Source organism: Heterodontus francisci, chromosome 2, assembly GCF_036365525.1.
Source record: "Heterodontus francisci isolate sHetFra1 chromosome 2, sHetFra1.hap1, whole genome shotgun sequence".
In the NCBI taxonomy this organism is placed as follows: Eukaryota; Metazoa; Chordata; class Chondrichthyes; order Heterodontiformes; family Heterodontidae; genus Heterodontus; species Heterodontus francisci.
Window position 1 is genome coordinate 19,893,743 of NC_090372.1, and position 27,201 is coordinate 19,920,943.

At 42.4% G+C, this 27,201-nt stretch overlaps 1 protein-coding gene across 7 annotated transcripts in view; it reads right to left on the reverse strand.

Annotated features, from left to right (window-relative positions):
* The window catches only part of fhod3b (formin homology 2 domain containing 3b), a 603,766-nt gene that overhangs the window by 65,657 nt on the left and 510,908 nt on the right, over nt 1-27,201 (reverse strand). For 3 of the 7 annotated variants that reach the window (XM_068055417.1, XM_068055407.1, XM_068055389.1), the window contains 2 exons: nt 24,723-25,028; nt 20,740-21,623 (listed from right to left, as the gene is read on the reverse strand). In XM_068055417.1, the coding sequence (XP_067911518.1) occupies nt 20,740-21,623; nt 24,723-25,028 (1,190 nt within the window). The remainder of the gene's footprint in view (nt 1-20,739; nt 21,624-24,722; nt 25,029-27,201) is intronic. The other 4 variants (XM_068055443.1, XM_068055400.1, XM_068055433.1 and 1 more) reach the window with 2 other exon arrangements.

Below are 27,201 nucleotides of genomic sequence, written 5' to 3' on the forward strand. Positions count from 1 at the left end.
TCTCAGGTGGGTGTAAAAGATTGCATGGTACTATTGCGAAAAGGAGCTGAACAGTTCTATCCCTGGTGTCCTGGCCCATATTTATCCTTCAATCAACATCACAAAACAGATTATTTGCTCATTATCACATTGCTGTTTGTGGGAGCTTGTGTCACATTTCCTACATTACAACAGTGACTACAAATCAAAAATACTTCATTGGCTATCAAGCGCTTTGAGTTGTCCTCTGGTCATGCAAGGTGCTATATAAATGCAAGACCTTTCTGTTTCCATTGAAAAAGCTCTATGCCAGTATGGCTTGGAAGAGTTGTGATGCATGGTTTCGTGGGTTTGTGGCCATCATTTATAACATGCTCCTGACTACTTGATCTTGCTGGTAGAGAGCAATGAGCACCAACAAGACACTTTGATATTGCTGAAAATAGAGACATGTTGTCGAAGCTTTTCGTCTTGCACTCATCAGGACAATCTGCAAGAATACCAATGTAAGGGAAAACTTCATACTGTATGAGAAGAGAGTGCTGATTGGTTGGCAAGTGAACTCTGATTGGTAGAGGTGTTGCCATGGAGAATACACCAGTTTAAAGTGACTGAAAGTTAACTGCCAAGCTTTGTTTGAAATTTAAACCAGGCTGCTTGACTCTGATTGGTCAAGGCATTGCCCTGAGAAATAAACCAGTGAACAGCTGTCACTTATTTTGTTTAGTTGAAACAGACGCAATGTTTGTACATGTTCTTTCTGTCTGCAAAGAACAGGGCCCTGTGTATTAATATATGTAGCTTCCAGTACGTATGTAGCTTGGCAGTTAACTGTCAGTCACCATACACTGGTGCATTCTCCATGACAATGCCTCTACCAGAGTTCACTTGCTAACCAATCAGCACTCTCTTCTCATACAGTATAAAGTTTTTGTTTTCCCTTACATTGTTATTCTTGCAGATTGTCCTGATGAGTGTAAGACGAAAAGCTTCGACAAAATGTCTCTATTTTCAACAATACTCAAGTTCTGTACTACCAAATGACACTTTGATATTGTGAAGGGGAAAAAAATTGGAAAGAGATCTTGTCAAAATATAAAGCAGTAGAAGGCATGAGCCATTGGCAACAGACTGGGAGCAGGTCAACTACCTGCCAACTCAGCTTGGCAATGGTGCACTGCTGAGAGAGACAGTTTCAGAAATAACCTAAGGGGGACACACAACTCAAAAAAAAAATATAAGGATGTGCACTCTTTACAAATGAATGAACACAATGGATCTCCATGACCTTACAGGAACTATTCACTTATTAAGAAAACAGTCTTCAAAAATGAAAACACACATACATTTCCAATAAAATAACATCTGTAGGAATGATTTCCTGGTTATTCCACCTGCAGAATATTATAAAATAGAATGACTGGAATGCACGAAACCCCACAGACTGTTTCTCTCATACAATATTCTGTGAAAAGAAAACCAAAGCAAACACACACTGCCCTTTGAGGGCCATGGGAGTCTTTCAAGACCAAAGTATAATAAAAGGAGGACTGTAGTTTTGTGGTTCACTGGGACATCAGCTAACTCTGTATCCTTCTATTTCCCTGCTTATTTCAAATAGTTATATTCTGTGTTAGATACCTATAGGAGCATCATTTCAGAAGGTGGCAAAAAGGAGGTTGAAGGCCCAATAGAAATCAAAAGTTGATATGGGATTCAAGAGGAATGTGACAACAGAACCACATATGAATCACAGTCCGACTCTCAAGCTTCCTGCATTACCGCTGAAGGTACTGCAAGTGAAGGTACTGCATCATGCTGGGGTACATGTTCCACCAGTGTCACTCACCATCCAATACCTTGCCAAAATGACCATTCTTCATGTGCGAGCATAGGCTTTGAACATCTGCAGACTGTTTTATAGTCCATAAATCCACACTTCCCAGCAGGAGTCTGTGACTCCGTTGGAATTTCTACTCACACTATATTCCGGGGTACTGAGGACAATTATTGCATCCCTACTTGTGCTCCCGTTAAGATCAACTAACTCAGCACAGACAGAGGATTGAACCCAGGAGGCACTGCCTCATCTATATGACTCCATTTCACAATGGGCAATGAATTCCCAAATGAGCCATCAGGGAAGCTCAGCAACAAGATTCATAATGGGCATTTTTATGGTGTTATATCTGACCAGAAACAGGCCTCACAGCTGAATGCTGATTTCAGCAAGGCAGCCATTGTCAGATTGATTATAAGCATGAACCTTCCACTTGCTGGCATCTTTAAAAAATATTGCTGCCAGCAAGTTTCCTGCCCTATGTCCCCGAATCTGTCACAGCCAATACAAGATAAAAGACAAACAACTTAATACAAAAATAAGGGAACAGCTAACCCTGATCAGGCCAGACGTACAGCCAAGACGAACATATTGCCATTAAGCATTAGACTGCATGACGCAAAGCACGAGCCTATTACTGTTTCTAGTTCACAGCAAATGTCTCCAGCCCAGGTCTGCATCCCCACCCAAGGTATACTTCAATACTACAAACCTTGCTTAGGCATGAATATATTCAGCACAAAATGTCCCTCGCATTGCTGCAACTATGCTGCCAATGCCAGCGTCTGTGCTTATTTAGAGCAGGTTGCTTTTGCTGTACCCTTACACAAATGAGGACGACACTTCAATGTGTATTTACACTGCACTTCAGCTAACTGCTTCTTTCCAAATCAAAAATTGTACCAATGAGAAAGAGTCAGGGCATAACTCAACTTCAAATGAAGCCAAACAAGAAGACAGTCTCATATCTTGAGCCAACACTTTGTTGAGTGCAACTCCAAAGTGGCGCTTCCTTGGACTTCCTGGAGGCTTTTTAAACTAAGCTGCAACTAATTTAAACATTTATACAATGCAAACACTGCTGCCAGCACTGCCGAAATGTTTAAAATTTAGAATGGTTTTGACAGGGGGTTGAATTTTCGCCACAGAGGGAGGAAACAGGAGCTGGGTTTGTTTTTGCATCAGAAACCTGCCTCTGGTGGGAAATGGATTCAGATTCTAATTTCCCGGGGGTGAGACCCTAATTGATATGTACGCGGGTTTCCTGCTCACTTACAGTGGGGGTGGGAAGAGAGGTGGATCAGATGAAGTGTGGGACTTATTTAGATACCTGATGACAGCAATCTGAGTCTGCTGGTCATCCTGAGGGAGAGATCTGCCAAAACCTTCCACTATATCAGAGGGAAGTGAGATGTCACAGGGGAGCTGGAGACCAGGCACCTGGGGCAGGGCAGACCCTCGCTTCATTGATGCCCACCTGGATCTAATGCTGGAGGCTGTGAAGGAGAGGAGGGAGGTCCTCTTCCAGGAGACTGGCAGGAGGAGGCCACCTCGTCATACAACAGGGACACCTCTTTGTTCACATCATCTCCTTCTGCCTCCAATTCCTCCTCCTCTTTCACCGCCTGCTCCTCCCCCTCCCCCAGTGAGCTGTCTCCTTCCAGGACCTCACGATCCTCAAGATTCATACATCTCTGAAGAGCCATGTTATAGACAGCACAACAGAACATCAAAATGATCGAGATCCTTGCAGGAGGCTATTGGAGGGTTCCACTTGACTGCTCCAGGCATCGGAATTGCATCTTCAGAAGCCTGATGGCCTGCTCAAGTTGCAGGAGGCATGTGTGCTGCCATCCGTCGCCGATGCACAGACACCAGCCTATGTCTTGGGATTGTTCTCGCTGGAAGTCCAACAGCTTCCATCCCTCTGTCTGCAGGAGAAAATTGTACAAGATCAGAGAGAGCAGGCCAAGACCAGCAGTGAGCTGCCAATTATCCATGTCCTCAGCCTGATGGAGAAGGCCATGGAGCTGACTGGACCACAGGATGGACAGAGAGTGGGTAATGGTGTCATGGGGCACAAGGGTGCATCTGCAGCAATGGAGCTATGCTGCTCATCAGGCATCAGGTGCCTACAAGGACCTCCAACATAGGGGTGTATGCTATGTTGGGAGGGGAGGCTCTTGACCCTTCAATGTCTCTGTTCTCTCATGCAGGTCACGCAGTGCCTACTTGAAGAAGGTCTGAGACTGTGGGAGAGCCTGCCACCCCTGAGGGGGAGGACAGAGCCTCAGAGGGTCCAGCACTTCCTCATACTCCTACATCCTCCACTAGCACAGATACTCTCACATTAGTGGGTATGTACTTGGAGTTAGATTCGGGCACACAACCTGGTGAACACATCACAGATGTGCCCGAGCAATTGACGGAGGATGTGACAGCCCAGGACACAAACAGTCGGAGGACTGTGGGAGACGAGGCCTATGCTGAGCCCCAGGCTCATGACGTGCCTCTGGTGTCGCCAGCATCATGGGAAATGCTGCAACTGCAGCAAGAGGTCCGGCAACATCTGGCAGAGATGATGGAGGAGTCCATCCAGGCCTGGAGTGCTGCGCTATCTCTGACTGGTGCTCCTCCATTGAGAGATTGGCAGTTCTCCTGGAGAACCACATCCAGCAGAGCACTCAATATCTGCAAGATATTCGTGCAGCCCTGCATACCCTCATCTTGATCACGAGCTCAAGGCAACAGTGGCAAGGAGAGAGGGGGATAGGGGACCTAAAATCACTATCAGATCCTCTACCCTCTCAGGTCAGCAGGAAGGCACAAGTGTGCCTTGCAAGAGAGGAAGAGCAGCTGCCCACCACTGCTAAGGGGTCCTCTCAGGGCACTCCTGGTGTGGCCAGCAGTTCCTCTGCCCTTCTGCCAGTGATGCCAGGGACTCCATCATCCCTGATGACAGAGGGTGCTACTACTGTGCGTGGGTTCCTCAGAGGCATCAGTATCTGTGTCCTCAGTGGGTAGCCCTGGTCTCCAAGGCTCCATCCCCGAAGGCGCATGGAAAGTCAGAAAAGCCCTGGCACTTGGGACTGCCTCAAATGTAGGTATTGTGGCAACATCCGGGAAGCATGCACAGACCTGCAGGATTTGCTTACGGTGGTCACAAATCACTGTACCTTGAGGGAGTGGAAGCCCCTTCTGTTGATGTAGGCCACTAGCTGGTGTTCTGGAGCCTTGATAATGACATACAGGTAGTCGATGAGACCCTGCAGCTGGGGGAATCCAGCAATGGCCCCAAATCTGGTGGCCCCCTCAGCTTGAGAGTTGGGATACATGCGGAAAAGCACATAGTGACTAGTCCTCCTGAAAAGGGCATTGGTGACCTCCTTGATGCACCAATGGGCCACAGAGAGTGAGATCCCACACATGTCCCCAGTGGATCTTTGGAATGATCCAGAGGCCAGTGCCACAATGACTTCCAACTCCACTTGCATTGGATTTCCACCAGGTTCCCTGAGGCACAGCTCGTCCTGCATCATAGCGCATAGGTCAGTGACGGCATCTCTGGAGAGGCGGAGTCTTCGTTGGCACTGCCTCTAGGACATCTGCACGTAGTTGAGCCTCAACCTGCAGACCCTCTCTGGAGGGTACCTCCTTCTGCATAGGGGAGCCACCTATCTTTCCCTTCTCCACCGTCTGGAGGCCGCTGCTGACCCTTCTGTGGGCTCACAGCCGTTGTGGTGCCGCTGCAAGTGCCTGACCCTCCCTCCCACTCTGCTGCACCCCTGCCTGGAGTCCCCAAAGCCTGAATGAATGAGGCCCATGATAGGTGGCCTCTCCCCAAGTACAAGTCCTTCTCTGTCAGCGGCCACACTTCCTTTAAAGCCACAAATAAAATCACTGTCAATAGTCTTCTTAACTACCTTATTTGCCTGCCCGCCTCATCGCTATCTAAACTCTGCCCGCTAATCTTTTCCGCCACGGACAAAATCGGGATAGGACATCACGACATCAGACTTCCTGCCTGACGTCTCCCGATTTTATGTTCCCCCAACCCCGCTTCCATTTCCGTCCCCAAAGTCTGCACAAAAGTCAGCTCAAGGCTGCTGACTAACCCCACTTTACTGCCGTGCCATCGACTTTCAATAAGAGTGATGGTTGCTGCCAAGGACACAAGCGTTTCTGTAAGAAGTGAGCTGCAAGATTGCGATTTTGATATAGCTATACTAGATACAGACTTGGATGGAACGAAAAGATTCATTAGCATAAAAGCACAAGCTGCCAAAGTAGGACTGCGCATCAGTCCACAAAATACCAAGATCATGGAGATAGGAGAGAATGCTGTCAATAATGGTGGACGTATAATTGCTGAAAAGTATGAAAGAGCTGACAACTTTGACTATTTGCAAGTATACTACCCGCTAAAGGTCAGCTCACCAAAGAATTAAAGGCAAGAACTGGCAATGCCTTCTCTTGTTTGAACAACATCTGGAAGGAGAAGAAAATACATCGACACATTACAAGATTGGACAATGCTATTGTCCTCCCAACACTGTGGTACCCCTTGAAAATATGTGGTGAAAGGACACAACAGGAAGCTGAACGCATTCTACCAGATTTGTTCAAGAAGAATCTGGAGACTTTATTGGAATGATCATGTAATCAATGAGGATGGCTCAATTTACTACGGATGCAATAATCAGTGATGGATATGGAGATTTGATCATGCCATCAGGCTACCCTGTGGCAGATACATAAGGTGCACCATAGTCTGGAGTCCACCTGGAGGGAACAGAATTGAAGGACAAAGTATTAGCTGTCACAGGATGATCGAAAAGGATACTGCCTCCAGGAGACAACTTATGCTGAAGTCAAACATCTTGCTCTGGACAGACAGAAAGTGGAAGAAATGGGTTTCCTCATGTGCCACTAGGCACAGGAGACACTAAACTAGACAAAATTGGCTGGAATTTAATTACACTGCGAATGCGGGAAGAGTATTTTGTTTCATTCTCTTATTATGTTGGTTTAGCCAGAATATGCAATGTAGCAAGTACCACAACCAAGATATTTTAAGATCTAGTGGCCCAGGTTTGATAAACCATCCCTAAGTGAGCTGGGCCACTAGATTACTATGACTAAATAAGGTTTGGTTACATAAATTTTTATTGATGTTTTAGTGTTGCAGCCGTGATAACATTGCTGAGGACACAAACCATCATGGTTGTGCTAAACAGCTTCTCCAGTATCATGACAGTATTAAGAACACAGGACTTAGGAGCAGAAAAGTAGGCCATTCAGCTCTCGAGTCTGCTCGATAAGTTCATGGCTGATCGGGTTGTGGTCTCAACTCCACTTTCCTGTCTGGCCCCAATAACCCTGGACTCTCCTGTCTATCAAAAACCTATCTATAGGAACATATTACTTTTCAGAAGTTGAACTGGAAGAAAATGAAACAACTAATGTAGTGAAAATAGTGTTATTTATTATGAGGGAAATAAAAGAGGAGAAAAGTGACCAAACACCGAGAGATGGTATGAAGAAAGTGGGAAACGTGTTTAAGAATGGATTATTGACTGGGTTATGATCATCTAGTTCATAGTTTATATTAATTTTTTTTTTAAATAAGAGGTCACTTTTAGTTTTTGGGAAATTAAATTGGTAGATGTAAGGTAATTTGAAATTCTGCAATTCAAAAGGTTGCCAGGCCACCCAAGATATTTACAGTTCAAAGATCTTTCCATGTGTACTTACAGAATCAGAGTTAGAGGGGTGAGAGCCATAAAAACAGCAGGTGGACTTGTTTAGTTGGGGAACTGAAGTCAGTAAGTCTGAAGAGAATTACCCTGTCTTTGTTAGCAATGTGAATTATTCACGTGGGTACTCAGAATCAAAGAGATGTTTTGGAGTTGAAGTTAATTAACTTAAATTTCTATCTGGGACATCCATGTTGCTATGGAGATAGCAGGGATATACCATTTGATCAGGTGTTTTTTCCTCTGGGATTGCTCACAGAATGTCAGTTGACTTTGAAAGCAGCTGGATGAGGCAGAGAGAGAGAGAAAACTGCTTACATTTGGTGATTGGAAGCAGCTGGACTCGGCAGCAAAGGGCTATCCTAGAGGCAAGGGTGCTTTCTGATTCAAAGTCACTGCACAAGAGATGCGCATGAGGCTCATGCTCAGGCTGGGGAAATCCAGATTCGTGAGGTGTTGAAGGAGAGCTGGTGGGTTCACCTAGCTGGATGCTAGAGCGAGAATCCACAAGAAATCTCATACCTCATAAGATAGCTGGAAACTAAGGAAAATCAAAGTGAATTCCTGAGAGCTATGGTATGTTTTATATTGGTTCCCAAAGGAGTGAATGAACCTTCAAGATTCTATAATGTATAGGGGAACTCTTGGGTGAATGTAAAAGTCAAATCGGGAGTGTTCTGTGAAGATTTTAATTTTAAAGTATAAGACTTTATGTTCGTTTTTTGGCTTTAAAATGTAAGTGATTACAAATTGTAGTGTTAAGTTGGTAATGCCTGCCTTGTTTAACTCTTGTACAGTAAAGTTCTTTGTTTAAAATGTGAAATCTTGCGGCATAATTCTCAGTAATAACTGGGAGCTTGAGTTTCTTTTCAAACAAGTTACTGGCCTCGAACAAGATCGTAACAATTGAATACTGCACTTGAAGGTTAGAATATTCCTAATGCACCTTCATGTCCCTAATAACCTTCTTCCCAATTATGCTGCTGTAATTCAATTACATGGATTCAAAAATGTGCCAAAGACACAATTCAAATTCGACAAAAGCTGATATTTACAGTCTGTGAAACTGCATTACATCATCAGATTAAATATTCCCACTGCACTGGACAATGGGATTTTTGGTGTCACAATGACAGAAACAATCCGTTGAGTACAGAATTGTGTCTGCCATGCATTATGAGCTGTCTCTCTATAACAACAACTTGCATTTATGTAGCACCTTTAATGTAGTAAAACGTCCCAAGGCACTTCACAGGAATGATACAAATTTTGACACTAAGCCACACAGGGAAACTTAGGACAGCTGAACAAAATCTAGGTCAAAGATGTAGATCTCAATGAGCATCTTAAAGGAGGAGAGAGAGGTAGAGAGGCGGAGAAGTTTAGGGAGGGGGTTTCAGAGTTTGGGGGTTTCAGAGTTTAGGGCCTAAGCAGCTGAAAGCATGGTCGCCAACAGTGGTAGATTGGAGATGCACAAGAGGCCAGAATTAGAGAAGCCCAGATATCTTGGCGTGTTATAGGGGTAGAGGAGTTTGCAGAGATAGTGAGGGGTGAGTCCATAAAGGGAGTTTAAAACAAGGTGAGAATTTTAAAGTTGAAGCATTGCTGGACCGGGAGCCAATATAGGTCAGTGAGCAGAGGGCTGAGGGATATTAAGATATAAGGCTAAATGGCCACTTAAATAAAAATGGATTTACCACACAGTAAGATGCTGACTTCAGTTGTACCATGTGTTGGGGGGAGGGGGAATGGGCATTGAGGATTTGGTTGCTACATTCCAAAAGTTTAGAAAAGTTAGATAGAAAAACTCACCCTAGGGTCCTCATCCATAGCATCTCACCATTAGATAGTTTTCCCGCCAGAGCCACATTTGGAGTCATGTTAAAGTGCAAGAGTATTAGGAGAAATTTTGTAGTTGGGTGTTACAGAAAATCTAATTAAGTTTGAAAATTTAATTTGAGGCTTGTGAAGCTTAGACATGAATTTTATTTTTTTATTGTAAAGCTAAATCACCAATGCATTTAGATTAAATGAGCAAAACTAAACAGTTATTGAAAAATTCACAGTAAACTCACTTTTACTACCTTTCCATTTCCATTTATAGAAAACAAGCCACAGGAATTTTGCCATCTGTGCGAGGTCTGGGAGAGCTATCTTTGAAATTGTTGCCAGTATTTCAATGTATCGGATGTGTTCATTGCACATATGTCTAACAATGGTTTGGGGTTACCGAGAAAAGTGTTTGCTGCCCTACATCATGTGGAACCATTTTATACAACTCAACCCATGCTGTGGGTAAAACCTATAACGAGGTTCCTTCATTTTTATTGTCAGCAATCATTCTGGAAGTGCCTCTTCTGAAGAACAATAAACTCACTCTCTCAGAGTATAGGAATCTCTGATGCCTGTAATTACAGTGCAGATATTGGCCTATTCAAAATTGTACCAAAAATTTAATTCAGATAAAAAGTTGCCTCCATACTACGAGTAAAGCATTTGAAAGCCATTTATTATAGGTGTTCATTTTTTGTTTTAACAGAAAGGCTCTTTAAAGTTAGCAGTGAAAGAGCATGTTTACAACTGCAATTTGTACAACTCATTGTTACTGGTACAAAATTGGTTGCAGCTGTACAAAGAAAGCTTGATAAAATTCTGAAAATCAGATCTTAAAGTAAGTTGCTGGCTGACAGTCACATCTGCCTCTGTGCCTTTCCCTACTGTACTTTTCCAAAGAAGGATACACCTTGCTTTGTTCCCCAGTCTCTTCCAAATTCTTTCATCCATTCTTCTTTCCCATTAATAGTCTTTTTAAAAACAATAATAAGATTTGAAATGAACAGTGACAATTGGCCATCATTTGCTGTGAGACCAACAGTGCTCACTGTTATCTATGCACAAAATCAGTCAATAACTGCTACCAATGCAGATGCGCAGTTAGATGCAAAAATCCAGAGGATGCTGCCTGAGATGCATCGCCATTCCATACTTTGCACAAAAATGACATTACCTGGCTCCCCTTTTAAATGTATTGAATGGCGTGATGTTCCTGTACTGAGATTGTAGATACAAACAAAATTCACACAAAACGTCGGGCTTTTAGAATTAGAACACTACAGTGCAGTACAGGCCCTTCGGCCCTCGATGTTGCGCTGACCTGTGAAACCATCTGACCTACACTATTCCATTTTCATCCATATGTCTATCCAATGACCACTTAAATGCCCTTAAAGTTGGCGAGTCTACTACTGTTGCAGGCAGGGCGTTCCACGCCCCTACTACTCTCTGAGTAAAGAAACTACCTCTGACATCTTTCCTATATCTATCACCCCTCAACTTAAAGCTATGTCCCCTCGTGTTTGCCATCACCATCCGAGGAAAAAGACTCTCACTATCCACCCTATCTAACCCTCTGATTATCTTATATGTCTCTATTAAGTCACCTCTCCTCCTCCTTCTCTCTAACGAAAACAACCTCAAGTCCCTCAGCCTTTCCTCGTAAGACCTTCCCTCCATACCAGGCAACATCCTAGTAAATCTCCTCTGCACCCTTTCCATAGCTTCCACATCCTTCCTATAATGCGGTGACCAGAACTGCACGCAATACTCCAGGTGCGGTCTCACCAGAGTTTTGTACAGCTGCAGCATGACCTCGTGGCTCCGAAACTCGATCCCCCTGCTAATAAAAGCTAACACACCATATGCCTTCTTAACAGCCCTATTAACCTGGGTAAGCAACCTTCAGGGATTTATGCACCTGGACACCAAGATCTCTCTGTTCATCTACACTACCAAGAATCTTCCCATTAGCCCAGTATTCTGCATTCCTGTTACTCCTTCCAAAGTGAATCACCTCACACTTTTCTGCATTAAACTCCATTTGCCATCTCTCAGCCCAGCTCTGCAGCCTATCTATGTCCCTCTGTACCCTACAACATCCTCCGGCACTATCCACAACTCCACCGACCTTAGTGTCATCCGCAAATTTACTAACCCACCCTTCTACACCCTCTTCCAGGTCATTTATAAAAATGACAAACAGCAGTGGCCCCAAAACAGATCCTTGCGGTACACCACTAGTAACTAAACTCCAGGATGAACATTTGCCATCAACCACCACCCTCTGTCTTCTTTCAGCTAGCCAATTTCTGATCCAAAGCTCGAAATCACCTTCAACCCCATACTTCCGTATTTTCTGCAATAGCCTACCGTGGGGAACCTTATCAAACGCCTTACTGAAATCCAAATACACCACATCCACTGCTTTACCCTCATCCACCTGTTTGGTCACCTTCTCGAAAAACTCAATAAGGTTTGTGAGGCACGACCTACCCGTCACAAAACCGTGCTGACTTGTCCATTCCAGTGCAAGTACTCTTTTAAAATATTGATAAATGATACATTATTGCCAAACAACCTCTCTGGCACTGAAAAATAACTTTTACAAGTATGGAGTCTCATTCCTCCACATTTTAATTATTGGATTTTTAAAAAAAAATTTCCCTTTTAAACCTTTTCAGTGTCTCCTATCTCTCTTAATCCAATCTTACTTTCCCTCTCTATTTTGTTTTCTTTTTGTACCTAATTTGGCATTGAATTCACTATTCTAACTTACAGTTCTTGGTTCAGACTCTGCACTGCTCATTCACAATTCTTCAATCTGATTGGTTAAAAGTATACACAATTGCTTGACTGTTCATACAGGTCTCAGAATCCCTGTAGAGTACACCACGCTGTTTGGCTAACAGTAACTTGCCATGCAAAAGACCACAGAAAGTTTATGGGCGAGTGCAGGTTCAGTGAACAGCTGGAACTGTTTGTTCATTGCTCAAAGCAACATCTGGCCCAATGGGTTTAAGTACTTACATAGTTCCTGTTCCAGGACAATGTTGCAAAGTGCAGGAATTGGGACAACAGAAGGGTGAGAGAATGAAGAGAATGAAACCAGGTAACTACAGAGCTGTCAGTTTGACGTCCGTTTTGGGAAAGTCACTAGAATCTGTCACTGGGACAGAGTGCCTAGACACAGATATATTTCAGCTGAGCAGAAAGAGTCAGCATAGATTTGCGAATTTCCCTTCATATTTGTTATGTTTGACCAATTTGGCTTTGAATTCTTTGAGGAGATTCCTAACAGGGTGGATAGCTGAATTACTATGGATGGTTTTGTTTAGTCATTATTGGGATATGGGCGTCGCTAACAAGGCCATCATTTATGACCATCCCGAGTTTCCCTTGGAAAGTCGGTGGTGAGCCACTTTCTTGAAAATTGGAGTCCATGCTAAACCAATATAAATCATTGGCTAGGCTTCAGCTCGAGTAATGTGTTCAATTCTGAGCACCACACTTTAGAAACAATGTCAACACCCTGGAGAGGGTGCAGAGAAAATTTGAAAGAATAGTACTGGAGATAAGGGATTTCAGTTATCTGGAGAAACTAGAGAAGCGAAATTGTTCTCCTCAGAGTAGAGAAAGTTAAGGGGAGATTTAATGGAGGTGTTCAAAATTATGAGGGGTTTTGATAGAGTAGATAGGGAGAAACTATTTCTACAGGTAGGAGGGTCAGTAACCAAAGGGCACAGTTTTAAATAATTAGCAAAAAGGCCAGTAGGGAGATGAGGTTTTTTTAAAACTCAGCGAGCTATGACGATCTGCAATGAACTGCCTGAAAAGATGATGGAAGCAGATTCAATAGCAACTTTCATAAGGAAATTGGATCTCTACTTAGAAGCATTTACAGGGTTATAGGGAATGAGCAGGGGACTGGAACTAATTGGTAGCTCTTTCAAGAACTGGCACAGGCACGATGGGCTGAATGGTTTCCTTCTGTGCATTATGATTGTTTAGTGAAGATACTCCTTCAGAGCTGCGAGGAGGGGAATTTCAGAATATAGAACCAGTGACAATGAAGGCACGGCACTATATGTCCAAGTCAGGATCGTGCATAACTTAGAAGGGAACTTGCGGCTACAGCCTCGCCCTTCTAGGTGGTAAAGGTCACAGGTTTTGGAGTTGCTGTCGAAGAAGCCTTGGCACGTTGCTGCAGTGCATCCTGCAGGTAGCACACGCTGCAGCCATGGTGCACCGGTGGTGGAGGGAATAGTTGTTCAAGGTGATGGATGGGCTGCTGATCAACTGCTTTGCCCTGGATAGGGTCGAGCTCTTGAATGTTGTTGCAGTTGCACCCATCCAGACAAATGGAGAGCATTCCATCACACGACTGACTTGTGCCTTGCTCGTGGTAGAAAGGCTTTGGAGAGTCAGGAGGTGAGCCACTCGTTGCAGAATACCAGCGTCTGGCCGGCTCTTGCAGAAATCAATGCAGAAATCGGCCAATAATTTGTGGTGAGGAAGAGATGCTGTCAATTGTGAATCACCAGTCATTCGCCGATTTGTACTGCTCCACCACTGGCTTTGTGAAAACAGCATCTTGCCCTTAACCTCCCCATGATTTTCACAGATTTGCACATCACTTCTGCATTAAGCCCGCCACAAGAAGTTCAGTCTCGTAATTAACAGCATAACTACTGTTTTAATGATGTGAAAAGTGTAAGTGATTGTCAATCAACCTCTGTTGCACATAAAAGAGAGCAATTATAACTGCATAGTCTCATATCTCAGGATGCGAGTTGCTGCTGGAGATTTTAAAAATGGAACATTTTAATTTTAAAAGTATTTTTACTTTTCTTCTCAGTTCAATAATTTCAGAGCATGACAGGTCCCCCCCATTTTACTTTTATATTTAGTCATTTTTTATTTTTTGCGTTTATTTTATTTTAGTTTGCTTAAAATCTTTTACATTTCTTATATCTGCCAGTTCTGAAGAAGGGTCACTGACCTGAAACGTTAACTCTGCTTCTCGCTCGACAGATGCTGCCAGACCTGCTGAATATTTCCAGCATTTCTTGTTTTTATTTACTTTTCTTTCCTGTCTTTTTAAAATCTCTCAATCGAATTTTTCTTTTGCTCTCTCTATTTCTCTTTCGATACCTGACTTGACATTGAATTCATCCACTCTAATTCACCCTCCTTCTCAGTTGTTCCTCTGTTTATTGCTCAATCCTTTAATCTCATTGGTTAAGGAGATACATTGTTGGTCCCACTGTTCACCAAGGTACAATCGTTCCATTTCCCTCGCCGACAATATTTTAAAACCTAAATGTGCAGAAACAATTCGAACAGCGTGTGCCACAAGATGCCCTGCTTCAACTAAAGCTGCCTCATAATTTCTAAAACTATTGTAACTGGAAAGATATTTTGCTTTGATGGGTATTTAAAGTTGGTTTACTGATGGGTCATCAAAATAGGTTAATTTAGAAGGGCTGCCTACTGGAGACAACTAAACTATGCTTTTTGTATTGAAGGTCTGGAGGTTGGGTTAAGTTGAAAGGCGGTAATGATTAGTTGCCATCCTGAATCCATTAAGATTAATTAGGCTAAAAGTTCCTCTATATGTTAAATTTATTCCATCAGCACAGCAATGTTCCCACTGAGACTGCCCGAGGGATAAATGTAATACACGAAGGAGTTGCTGGTCAATTAGGTTTTAAAGTAAAAACAGAAAACGCTGGAAATGATTAGCAGGTCAAGCAGGATCTGTGGAGAGAGAAACAGGGTTAACATTTAAGGTTGATGACCTTTCAGATCAGGTCACAAATCTTAAACATTAACTGCTTGTTTCTCTCTCCATGGATGCTGCCTGACCTGATCACTATTTCCAGCATTTTCTGTTTTAATTTCAGATTTCCAGCATCCACAGTATTTTGCTTTTGTATTATCGTTTAAAGTGTCAGAATAAACCTACACCAGAACTATTTTTAAGGATTATTGTGCTTGTCAAAGTGAGAGCTATCAATGCCACAGAATGGAGCGTTACTCTACTTTTACATCCAGTTAGTATTGAACATTCCTCAGATAGATATAGCACAAGGTATGTGCAGATTAAAATTCCTCTGCTTTGCCCAAACATGTGCCTTAACCCCCCAATCTTGAAAGACCCACTTCCACTGCAACAGTGCAACTTTTCAATTTTCCATATCAATCATCTTCTGCACGACAAGTGAAGGGCTTGGAATTTCCTCAAATGCCATATACCAGAAGTTACATCCAAATTTCCACTGATGTTGACATTGAGTGAAATTTCCTCAGAATCTCATTAGCATAAGGCAGAAACCAAGTCCTGATGAATGTGAAGCAGCTATGCCATATTCCTTCGTCCATGTATGACAGTTAAAAGTTTGAAGCCATCAGACCAATAATTTATGCACATTCGGCACAGCATGTTTAAGAAATATTCGTGGATGCTTTTCTATTTTTCATGTAACTCATTTGGATACAGTAAAAATGCATTTAAAAGGTACAGAATATACTGCAAAGGTTAGGAGGTTAACACATGAGAAATATGACTTTGGATCCTGTTGCGCCTAAAATGTGAAGCATAAAAATACTTGCATCCAGAACAATTGCAAATCAGGTTCTCTGATCATTTATGCCAGATGTCCGACTGTGAAAACAAAGTAGGTCACTTAAGGCTGAATTTCCTCAATATTTGTACTGCATTTCTCTATGTTTTCAGAAAATTCTGGACTAGTGTGAATGAGTACTGAATAATGAGCAACTTTGTGCTGTCTGAAACAACAACTTATATTTATATAGAGTTGTTAATGTATTACAACATTCCAAGGCGCTTTATAAGGGCATTATAAAACAAAACACGACACTGAACAACATAAGCAGATGACCAAAAACTTGGTCGAAAAGGTAGGTTTTATGAAGTGTCATGAAGGAGGAAAGTGAGGGAGAGGCACAGAGGTTTAGCGAGACAATGCAAGACCTTAGAGCCTAGGTAGCTGAAGGCACGAACACCAATGATGGAGTGATTAAAATCGGGGATGCTCAAGAGACCAGAATTAGATCAGCACAGAGATTTGAGGTTTGTGAGGTTGGAGGAGATTACAGAGATGGGAAAAGGTGAGGCCATGAAGGGATTTGAAAACAAGGATGAGAATTTTAAAATTGTGGTGTTGCTTAACTCGGAGTCAGTAAAGGCCAGCAAGCACAAGGGTGATGAGTGAACAGGATTAGGTGCGAGTTAAGACAGAGGCAGCAGAGTTTTGGATCATGGAGGGTAGAACGTGAGATCCCAGCCAGGAGTGCATTGGAATGGTCAAGTCTAGAGGTAACAAAGGCAGGATGAGGAGTTCAGCAGCAGATGAGCTGAGGCGGGGCAGAGTCTTGCGATGTTATGGAGGTGGAAGTAGGTGGTCTTGGTGATAGCGTGGATGTGGGTTTGGAGCTTATCTTGGGGTCAAATATGACACCAAGAGGTCCACTATGCACCCAGAAAAGTTTATAATTTTACGAATGTGGAGAGAAAGTAGACATTCCAATTTGCCACAAAGTTTCGTTGTGTTGGGAATGCAGCTGTGTGCAAACTGTCATGAAGACCCCATCTGCCAAGAATGAGACATATTAATTTTGTCATGAACATTAATTTTAAACTGTTGCTGGAATGGAGAAATGACTCCTTTAAAGAGATTAACAGTGACTGGAAAACATTTGCATACTAAGGGACAGTGCCTGGAGACAATAGAACGGCTCCCTGATCCAATTAACCCAAATGGATTTTGATCACCAGACATTGAATGTGTAAGAAAGCTAGCATTCCAGGGTGTCTGCTAAGATGGAGAATCCACAAACGCAGGAGTTTGTTAAAAGAAACAACTAGTCACATGACTAACCTGCTGGCCCAGGTTTTTGGTTTTGAACTGCTCACAGGGTAGTTTGGGTCAGATTGCAACTGAACTTGGAAGAACAGAACCTCTCTCCTGGCTAGCTCTCTCTCGCTCACGAATTTCCAGATCCAATAAAGTCACTTAAACCTCAAGAGAAAAGACTCCTACATTAAAACAAGTTTGAAAGCGTGCACTGGGCCCCAATGAAACGGTAAGAGTTACCTGCAATCAAACACTCTACATCGAACTCAAAGGACAGTAAATAAATCCCAGCTATTGCTTCAAACTTTTCCCCTTTATTCTTTCTACTTTTCTGTCTCTATCTGCGAGTGTGTTTATTGCGTATGCATGCTAATGTGGTCGCATCGCATATTCATAGTAGTTTTAACCGAATTAGAGTTTTAAGGTTTAAGGAGGGAGCTAAAAACAGTGTTTTAAAAAGTAAACCCTGTTACGGTGAAACCAGGCAAAGGGTGAGATGGAACCTCTAGACCCCTTTCTCACTTGGTCATAACAGAAATATTCATGCACACAAGCAACAGAGTTCCTTTGTGACAGACCTCTGTCTGACTTATGACAATGTGCACTTGACAATACAACTCTACTTTCCGGCTTTGCAATGCACTAGTGCTACCGACTAGAGTCCCGGGACTGCAGTGTAACTGCAGTTTTACTGTTAAGCATTGAAGCATATGGCATTAAAAGGAGGTCCTTCAGCCCATTGTGCCTGTGCCAGCTCTTTTGGAAGAGCAATCCAATTAGTCTCACTCCCCTGCTCTTTTCCCATAGCCCTGTAAATTTTCCCAGTTCTGTTTTGAAAGTTATTATTGAATCTGCTTCCACCACTCTTTAATGCACTACATTCCAAATCATCATAAAACTGCGTAAAAATATTTCTCCATATATCACCTCTGGTTCTTTTGCCAATTATCTAAAATCTATGCCCTCTGGTTACTAACCCGCCTGCCAATGGAAACAGTTTCTTTTTTGTAATTTTGAACATCTCTATTAAGTCTCCCTATAACCTTTCTGTTTTTAGGAGATTAATCCCAGCTTCCCCAGTCTTTTGTAACTGAAGTCCTCCAACCCTAGTAAATTCTAGTAAATCTCTGCACTCTCTCCAAAGGATTGCCATCCTTCCTAAAGTGTGGTGCCCAGGATTGAACACAATACTCAAGATGAAGCCCAACCAATAGTTTATAAAGGTTTTCCATAATATGTTCCTGTATAAAATTACACTGAGATTCAGCAATGAATCACTGCAACATTCATTCCCTGCACATGTATTTCATATGCAACATTATACATATACACTGTAATAGTCTTATAATGCATTTTATAAAGTAACAATTAAAGATGTGTGGAAGTATCCACATTCTTACAATATTTCTTTGATAAAATTAAGAGACTTTCCTGTTGATTGATACAGTGGATTGGAAAACTTTCTGTTCAACACTGGGTTCTGGATTCAAATCCATCCCATAGAGATGGGATGTATCTAGAATCAAAGAATAGTTACAGCACAGAAGGAGACCACTTGGCCAGTAGTCCATGCCAGCTCTCTGTAAGAGTTATTCAGCTAGTCCTACTGCACTGCCCTTTTCCCCATAGCCCTGCAATTTTTTTCTCTTCAGGGCAGCACAGTGGTTAGCACTGCAGCCTCACAGCTCCAGCGACCCAATTCTGGGTACTGCCTGTGTGGAGTTTGCAAGTTCTCCCTGTGACCGCGTGGGTTTTCGCCGGGTGCTCCGGTTTCCTCCCACAGCCAAAGACTTGCAGGTTGATAGGTAAATTGGTCATAATAAATTGCCCCAAGTATAGGTAGGTGGTAGGGGAATTGAGGGAAGGGGTAGGAATATGTGATTAATGTAGGATTAGTATAAATGGGTGGTTGATGGTCGGCATAGACTCAGTGGGCCGAAGGGCCTGTTTCAGTGCTGTATCTCTAAATAAATAAAGAATAAATAATTCTCAAATTCCCTTTCGAAAGTCACAATTGAATCTGCCTCCACCACACTCTCAGGCAACGCATTCCAGATCCTAACCACACGCTGCATAAAGACATTTTTCCTCACGTCAATCACCTTAAATCGATGTCCTCTGGTTCTCGACCCTTCTGCCAATGGGAACAGTTTCTTTCTTTCTACACAGTCCAGACCGCTCATGATTTGAGCACCTCTATCAAATCTCCTCAACCTTCTCTTTAAAAGAGAACAGCCCCAGCTTCGTCAATCCATCCTCCTAACTGAAATGCTTCATCCCCAGAACCATTCTCGTAAATCTTTTCTTCACCCTCTTTAAACCCTTCACACCCTTCCTGAAATGTGGGGCTATGCAATGCATTTTAGGCTGTACTTTAAATTCACTTGGATAGATTCTAAACATTTCCTGGTGAACTGAAATTGGGAGCAAAAAATTGTTAGCAGTTGATGTTTGCTGCTTTCACTCACTCAGCTGGGCACAGTGCTGGGAGGTCCAGGGAGTAGAACTATCAGGATGCTGCATGCTAGGTGTTGTTTTGAACATGGCAGAATAGGGTGCAGTTTTGAAGTGCACTGAACTAGTGATATTTGACCTTGGAAGGAATACAACAAATATTCACCAATATGTTACCAGTGTTCTAAGGGTTAGGTTGTGAGGCGAGATTACATATATTAGCCTTTTATTCCCTGGAATATAGAGGGTGACTCCATCTTAACCTATCAATATATCCTTCTGCCCCTTTCTCCCTCATGCACTTATCTAGTTTTACCTTAAAAGCATCTATGCTGTTCACCTCAACCACTCCATGTTTTTTCCTGAAATATTGATTGGATTCATTAGTGACTATTTTATATTCAGGGCCCCAAGTTTTGGACTCCTCCACAAATGGAAACATCCTCTCTACGTCTACCCTATTTAACCCCTTCTCTCAGGTCACATCTCAGTCTCTTTTCTCGATAAAAGAGCCCCTAGCCTTTTCTGAGAGTTGTATGCTCTTGTTCTGGTATGATCCTTCTAATTCTTTGCTGCACTTTGGCTGGTGCTTCTATATCCTTTCTGTAATATGGTGACCAGAACTATGCACATTAGCCTAAGTACGATCGAACTAAGGTTCTAGATAATTTTAACAATTTCCCTGCTTTTGAATTCTATTCCTCTAGAAATGAAGCCTAGTGCTTTGTTTGCACTTTTTATGACTTTGTTAACCTGCATTGCTACTTTTAATGATTTGTGCCTGTACCCGTTAGATCCCTTTGCATCTTAGCCCCATTTAGGCTCTTATTTGCCAAGTAGGAGACCTCCTGATTCCTCCTACCAAAAAGTAACACCTTACAATATCTATATTGAAATCAATTTGCCATTTACACACCCATTCTGCAAGTTTGTTAACCTTTTTCCTTTTTTATTTTCCCCAAGCCATCCTCAAGTGTGTCTTATTAGCTAATGTTACCTTAGTGACTGGTAATTCCTTCGATTTTGATTCAAAGAGATGCTCCAGCTTTGATATGTCCACTTTCACTGGCTCCAGCCGAGTCCAAAGAGGCTCTTTACATCGCTTGTGATTTTTGTACTGCCAATCAATTGGTCGGACTTCATTCCAGAATAGTCTAATGGTTTTCTTTTTCTTGATAAATGTTGGCTCACCCCTGGACAGATGGGGTGACCCCATGGCTTGATGAAGGCCAAAAGGTAGAGGTGGGGGCACTGACATTCCAGGTACTGGAGGAGGAGGTGGGCAATGCAGTATAGGGGGTGGGGGAGGGGGAGGCAAGCCCATAAAAGAAGGTGGGGGAGGTGGTGGAGGAAGTATTGAGTCCCCAGAACTAAGTAAGTTTTCCATGTCCAACACATCTATATCGTCCTCCTCCTCCAAGTCTGTGAAGTCTATATCTTTGATTTTTAGCTCCCTTGGATTGGCCATAAGTTGATCCCAAATATAATCTGATTCCGTTTTGGGTTGTGCAGTCACTTTATCCACAGCCTTAGTGGTCACTTCAGAATCAGATAATGGAGGTCCTTTACTCAGCTCCCCACTGTTAAACTTATCAGTAAAAGCTTTCACGCTGCCGTGGTTCTCTAAATGGTCAATCTCCATTTTTTTCACTTTGTCCTCACAGGCCTGCTTGCTGGCCTGCAGAATGCTGATTCGGCTAGCCAGGCTGGCGAGGGATTCTTGTTTGTCGTCCTCTTTTTTCTTGAGCTCCGTTTCTTCATTATCTTCTGTCTTTTTGTTCTGCGCATACAACATGTCCAGCATGAATCGTTTGTTATTGAGAATGTTGCTGCACTGCTCATTTACGCTGACCTCCTTAATGCTTTGCGTCCATTTACCTGCTGTCCAAAAAGAGACATGGGAGTTAGAATACAGCAATGGGAGGTCTGTGGAAGTGATTTTTCCATAAAGCAGAACTGAACTGGAAATCCAACTGCTGACTATTCTTAATGTGAAGTTAACACACTGACTTTGCTTTGATGGAGCCATACACTGAATAAATGTGCTGCAACTTCTTAACTGAATGAATCGTTGGAATCTTATCCTTATCATTTTCCAGGAGTGCAATCCATTTTCTTAAGCAACATTATAAATCCATTTAAAAAAATGATTGATATGGCAGTGCAGTAGCAAATACGTAGTGACACAACCCAGCTGCTGAGAGTTCTCATCCCAAAGGGTGGTCTTGGAGACAGAAAAATATATATATATAAAAAAATTATCTATTCTATTATACACATTATAATATAATAAAAGTTAAAGATAAGCTTTTTACTGTAGCCTGGATGACAAATGATTTTTGACTTAGGTTTTAGCATCTAGCTCCTTTAAAGTCAATGCAGCTTCATACTGTTGCAAGTGAAATGTATGAGAGTTTGCTTTAAGTTGCTATAGGAAGAACTCAGGTTTTGTGTGCGAGTAGGGAAAACATTGTATCACAAGTACATTAAATTCTCATGCATTTATATAACGGATCAGTCCAAAATGTCTCCCGATCCTTTTACAGGATGTCCAGTGCATTGAAGACAGACCAACATGGGGAACACATTTAACATCCACCATCAGTCAGAGAGAAATCAGTGGATTCATCGAGTATTTTACATGTTGAGTATATGGGTGGTACCATGAACACCCCACACCCCACCACCATGGGAACTTTGGTTAGAATCCATTCCAGACTGACAGATTAAAGTCCTCCATGCTTCTGCGCTGAAATGGTTCTACAGGAAATGAGTCTGGGCAATTTCGACCCTACTCCTAGTAGACAGGTCACCACAAAATTAGACTACATACAACTTGGAACAAATAGATACTGAATTAACCATCTGACACACTATACTGTGGCTAGTGTGGGAATATGTAGGGCATATATCTATGTAGAGAAGCAAGGATTGTTATTGTCGAGGATATAGCCCACTTATTTCAGAAGGGAAACACATGCTAACTTTTCAGCCACTAAGACTGGTAGCATATGTTTCTTCCATCAGCTGACTCTGACTGACCTCCTTTCCCTTCAGCTCTGCTTCTCAAACGCTACCCCTAATGGAGTGGGCCCCATGCCGTGGCTTTTCAATGATGTGCTTTTGACCCACACAGGCTGCTGGTTTTACTGCTCGATTGTACTGAATGTGCTACTGTACATAATGCAAGTTTATTAATATTACAGTGCCAGACCATACAGAGGAGAAAGTGATTGAATGGGATATTCCCTCTTCATATGGAGGGGGAAATCAGGATGTTCTCAAGCACCCTGCAGATTTTCTGGCTCCACACCAACCCCACACACTTTCAGTGGGAAATGACACAAGGTACGCACGAAGGACTGAAGTATACAAACAGAATAAGATGCACACACAAACTACAGTAAGCATACAGTGATACTTGACAGCCCACATACTCTCCATGTCCAAAACTGCTTCCTGTGGTGCCAGTACAAGTGGCATCAGATAACCAGTTTATCGGGTAAGATCACAGCTAATGAGAGTCAATTATCCATGTACTAAAGCAACACTGAGGGTAATATTCTGGAGCCTTCATGGTTTTGAACACGTCTTATCAAATCTCTCCTTAACCTTCTCTGTTTCAAGGAGAACAATCCCAACTTCTCTAGTCTCTCCATTTAACTGAAGTCCCACATTCCTGGTTCAATTCTGGTAAATCTCCTCTGCATCCTTTCGAATTCCTTCACATCCTTCCTAAAGTGTGGTACACAGAATTATAAACAATAATCCAGCTGAGGTCTAACCAATGTTTTATGAACTTTATGTTTTGCAGAACCTTTTTGTTTTTGTACTCTATGCCTCTATTTATAAAGCCAAGAATCTTATATGTCTTTTTAATAGCCTTCATAACTGAGACTGGGAACTGTACGCTTCCCTTCCATTCCTCTTGGTGATTTCATGTCCCCAGACACTATGCCATTGAAGTACCATACTTCGATGCGTGTGTGTGTTTTGATCTAGATTAAAGCCACCCAGAGTAGTTATTTATGACATTTAGCTGTTCATTTGTCATAGTAAGCACATACTTAATGTGTACAAGAACAACTTATATTGAAAAGCACCCTTAAAATAATAAAACATCCGAAGGTGCTTCACAGGAGTATTACAGAACAAAATATGACACTGAGCCACATAAAGAGATATTAGATCAGATGATTAAAAGCCTGGACAAAGAAGTAGGTTTTAAGGATTGTCTGAAAGGAGGAAAGCGAGGTCGAGAGGTAAAGAGGTAAAGAGGTGTAGTGAGGGTATTCCAGAGATCAGGGCCTAGGCAACTGAAGGTGTGGCCATCAATGGCAAGGCGATTATATTGTAGATGCAAAAGAGGTCAGAATTAGAGGAGTGCAGATATCTTGGAGGGATGTGGGGCTGGAGGAGATTACAGGGATAGTGAAAACAAGGATGAGAATTTTAAAATCAAGTTGTTGCTTGACCGGGTACCAATGTAGATCAGCAAGCACAGGGGTGATAGGGGAATGGGACTTGGTGTGAGTTAAGACACAGGCAGAGGAATTTTGGATGATCTCAAGTTTACGGAGAGTAGAATGTGGGAGACCAGCCAGGAGTGCATAGGAATAGTCAAGTCTAGACGCAACAAAGACATGAATGAGGATTTCAGCAGACGAGCTGAGACTGGGAAAAGACAGATTGGGAAAAACATGATCAGAAATTAACAGATCAAAGCAAATATATTAATATTGTGACATGTTTCCTTCAGAAAATGTTTACTCTGCACAGAAAACATGCATGTTATTCACAGCTACTAATCCAATCCAATGAAAGTGGCTATATAATTATGTTGAAGCATTTTCCGTGTGGTGCAGTTCAGTAAAGCATCTATTTTGGTACAAAACAGCAACCTGCAATTACTAATTGCTGCCCGGAGCTGTTTAACACAGTGCAGCATTATGATAGAGTCACAGAAAATATGGTTGTTACCAGTTTCATTGTCGCTGGTTACTTTGTCTTCCCTTTCTTCTCTTTCTAAAGTGCTGCTGGCTGATGAGATGCTGGACGCTGAGCAGTTATCTTTCTCGTTCACTTCTTCATTCTGTCTCTCCTTTTCACTCAGGATTGCATTTTCTTCTGGCTCTCGATCTGGTCCCTGCTCTGTCTCCAGTTCTGGTCCCAGCTGCGCAGCTCCTGTCTCAGTGACCACCTCTGTTTCTTGTTCAGCTTCTGATTCGGGCTCTGGTTCAGGCTTTGGCTCCTGCACTGGCTCTGGTTCGTGTTCACTGGCAGAGACTAGCAGGAACAGAAGGAGGAGGGATCCTTAGATACTGTTAAAGTCGCATTACTTCACAATGTTAGTTTTGTACTGTTTTCAGCATCTGTTTTACTGTTACAGAAAGAAAATCCTCAGCTTTTTTCTGCAAATGCAGCTAAGCTCTTTAAAGCTATTTATATTAACTGCAAAATATTACCCTCCTTAAAAACCTGGACCTACCAAGGCTCACTTTTTGGGAACTCAAATTTGTTCAAAAAGGCTAAATATTTTAATGCATCTCACTTGAACATGCAAGTTAGATCCACTTCTTTGAATGAGTTTTCAACCTGCCCCACTCTTTTCATCATAATTCTCATTTCTAACATTGGTGTTGACAGACCTGTATTTCGACTACATAAAGTTTCTGTCACTTACTTTCTTGTTGCTGTGAATGAGCTTTATTCCCCCTTTATTTTTTTGTTAAGCTTCCAGGGTTTTCCAGTGCTTTTTAAAAGTCCAGGCCCAGCTCTGCTCCCAGACCTCATTCAATATTGCATAACCACCAGTCTTAAGACCTTTGCCGTTTGTCTCCCAAAGGTGCCAGAGGTTGTAAATGCACCACGTGTGGGATTACAGCGCAGATTTTCAACCTTGCTATCTACGTACAGTGCAATGAAACTCTTGTATCAGCTAACATTTTGCACTTGCGGCTTCAGTAACACCGGATGGATGTTGCACATGATGGATACAATTTTTTAAAAACTTGCACAGTTTAGCAGATGAAACTCTTATCAAGGACAACAGAAACAGTCTTGTTACTGTGACCGATAGAGGACAGAAATGAACATGTAACAATTTTTCCTTTTTTTACATCCGATAAATTTTGTGTAAAGTCCCAATTCTACTGCGCAAAACTGACACGATGGTCCTCTAGTGCATTGTACACAGGGAGCAGGGTGAAGATCTGCAGACTTCATACCACACTTGGTAGATTTACAACATCTGGACACCCACAGGGACTGGTCCAGTCGTTAGTGTAGCTCTTCCTAACTGGTGGCCACAGAAGAAGAATGGTTGAGGTCTGGGAGCAGGAATACCATCAGCTCCCTGATTAGTTCTTCTGCTGGACCTCTGGCATAACTGCTGAGATTGTGGCATAAGGATTTTCAAGTCTTGTAACTTTTCACCCATTGAGCAGTCTAAGAGCTACATGTTGGATTGTCATTTCAATTTGAAGACTACAGAGTGGACTGGACTCGCACTGCAGGATGTGTTTGCTTCCCTCTGTCCATAGTTAGGTAAATGATTAATCCTCTCATTTGTTTTACATTTGTTAATTTCTGTCAAAAAAAATAGACTCCCGTAAATCGCAGGAATGCTATTGAAGAAGCACAAAGGCTTCCTGCTAAAAAAAAAAATCTTTCTTTCACCCATTACATTTAACCCACCCGTCATCCTGAAGATGCTCACTCAGCATCCGTATATACGTACAACCAGAGAACCTGACCAGGAGCAGGAACCTTATGTCCTCCCTAACCCAGGAGCATTGGGGGCCAGTGCTAGCATCTCGATAGCTACTGTGGCTGAGATATCTCTGCACAGATCAGGGATCAAAGCTGAGACCTCCTTGATCTATGTGGCTCAGCTACACGTTGAACCATTGTGTAATTATGTATGTGTGAAAAATGTTAGGCCATATTTGTCTTATCGAGCACTTTTATGCAGCAGACAGAATGCAGGGCAATGCAAATTTGTGACCACACCATCAAGGAGGCTGGGTGCACATGTTCCAAATCCTTGTTGTTTCTGCCCCATAAATACAAGCACAATTATTAATCTCCAAAGGCAGAGGGCTAAAGCTGAGCTTTTATGTTGCTGGTAATGAGATAATCTATTCTGTGGAGGCACATCCTCTCCCTCACCTTGCAGCATGGATACATCCCACCTAATTACCCCATTTTATAAAGTCTTGTAAAAGCTTTATTAACTGGCAGAATCCCAGCGTAATAAGAGAAGGAACTGTCCTGAAAATGTCTCCTTCGGGCAGATGCTACATTCTACAATTAGATTCAGAAACAATTTGGTTTTCTAAAGCCGAATGATAAAAGAAATTCAAGTCAACAGCTGAAAAAGGAGATTTTGAAACAAGGCTGAAATAACACAAATGATACTGCATGTTTAAATTTCTAATATTTAAAAAACATTTAGATC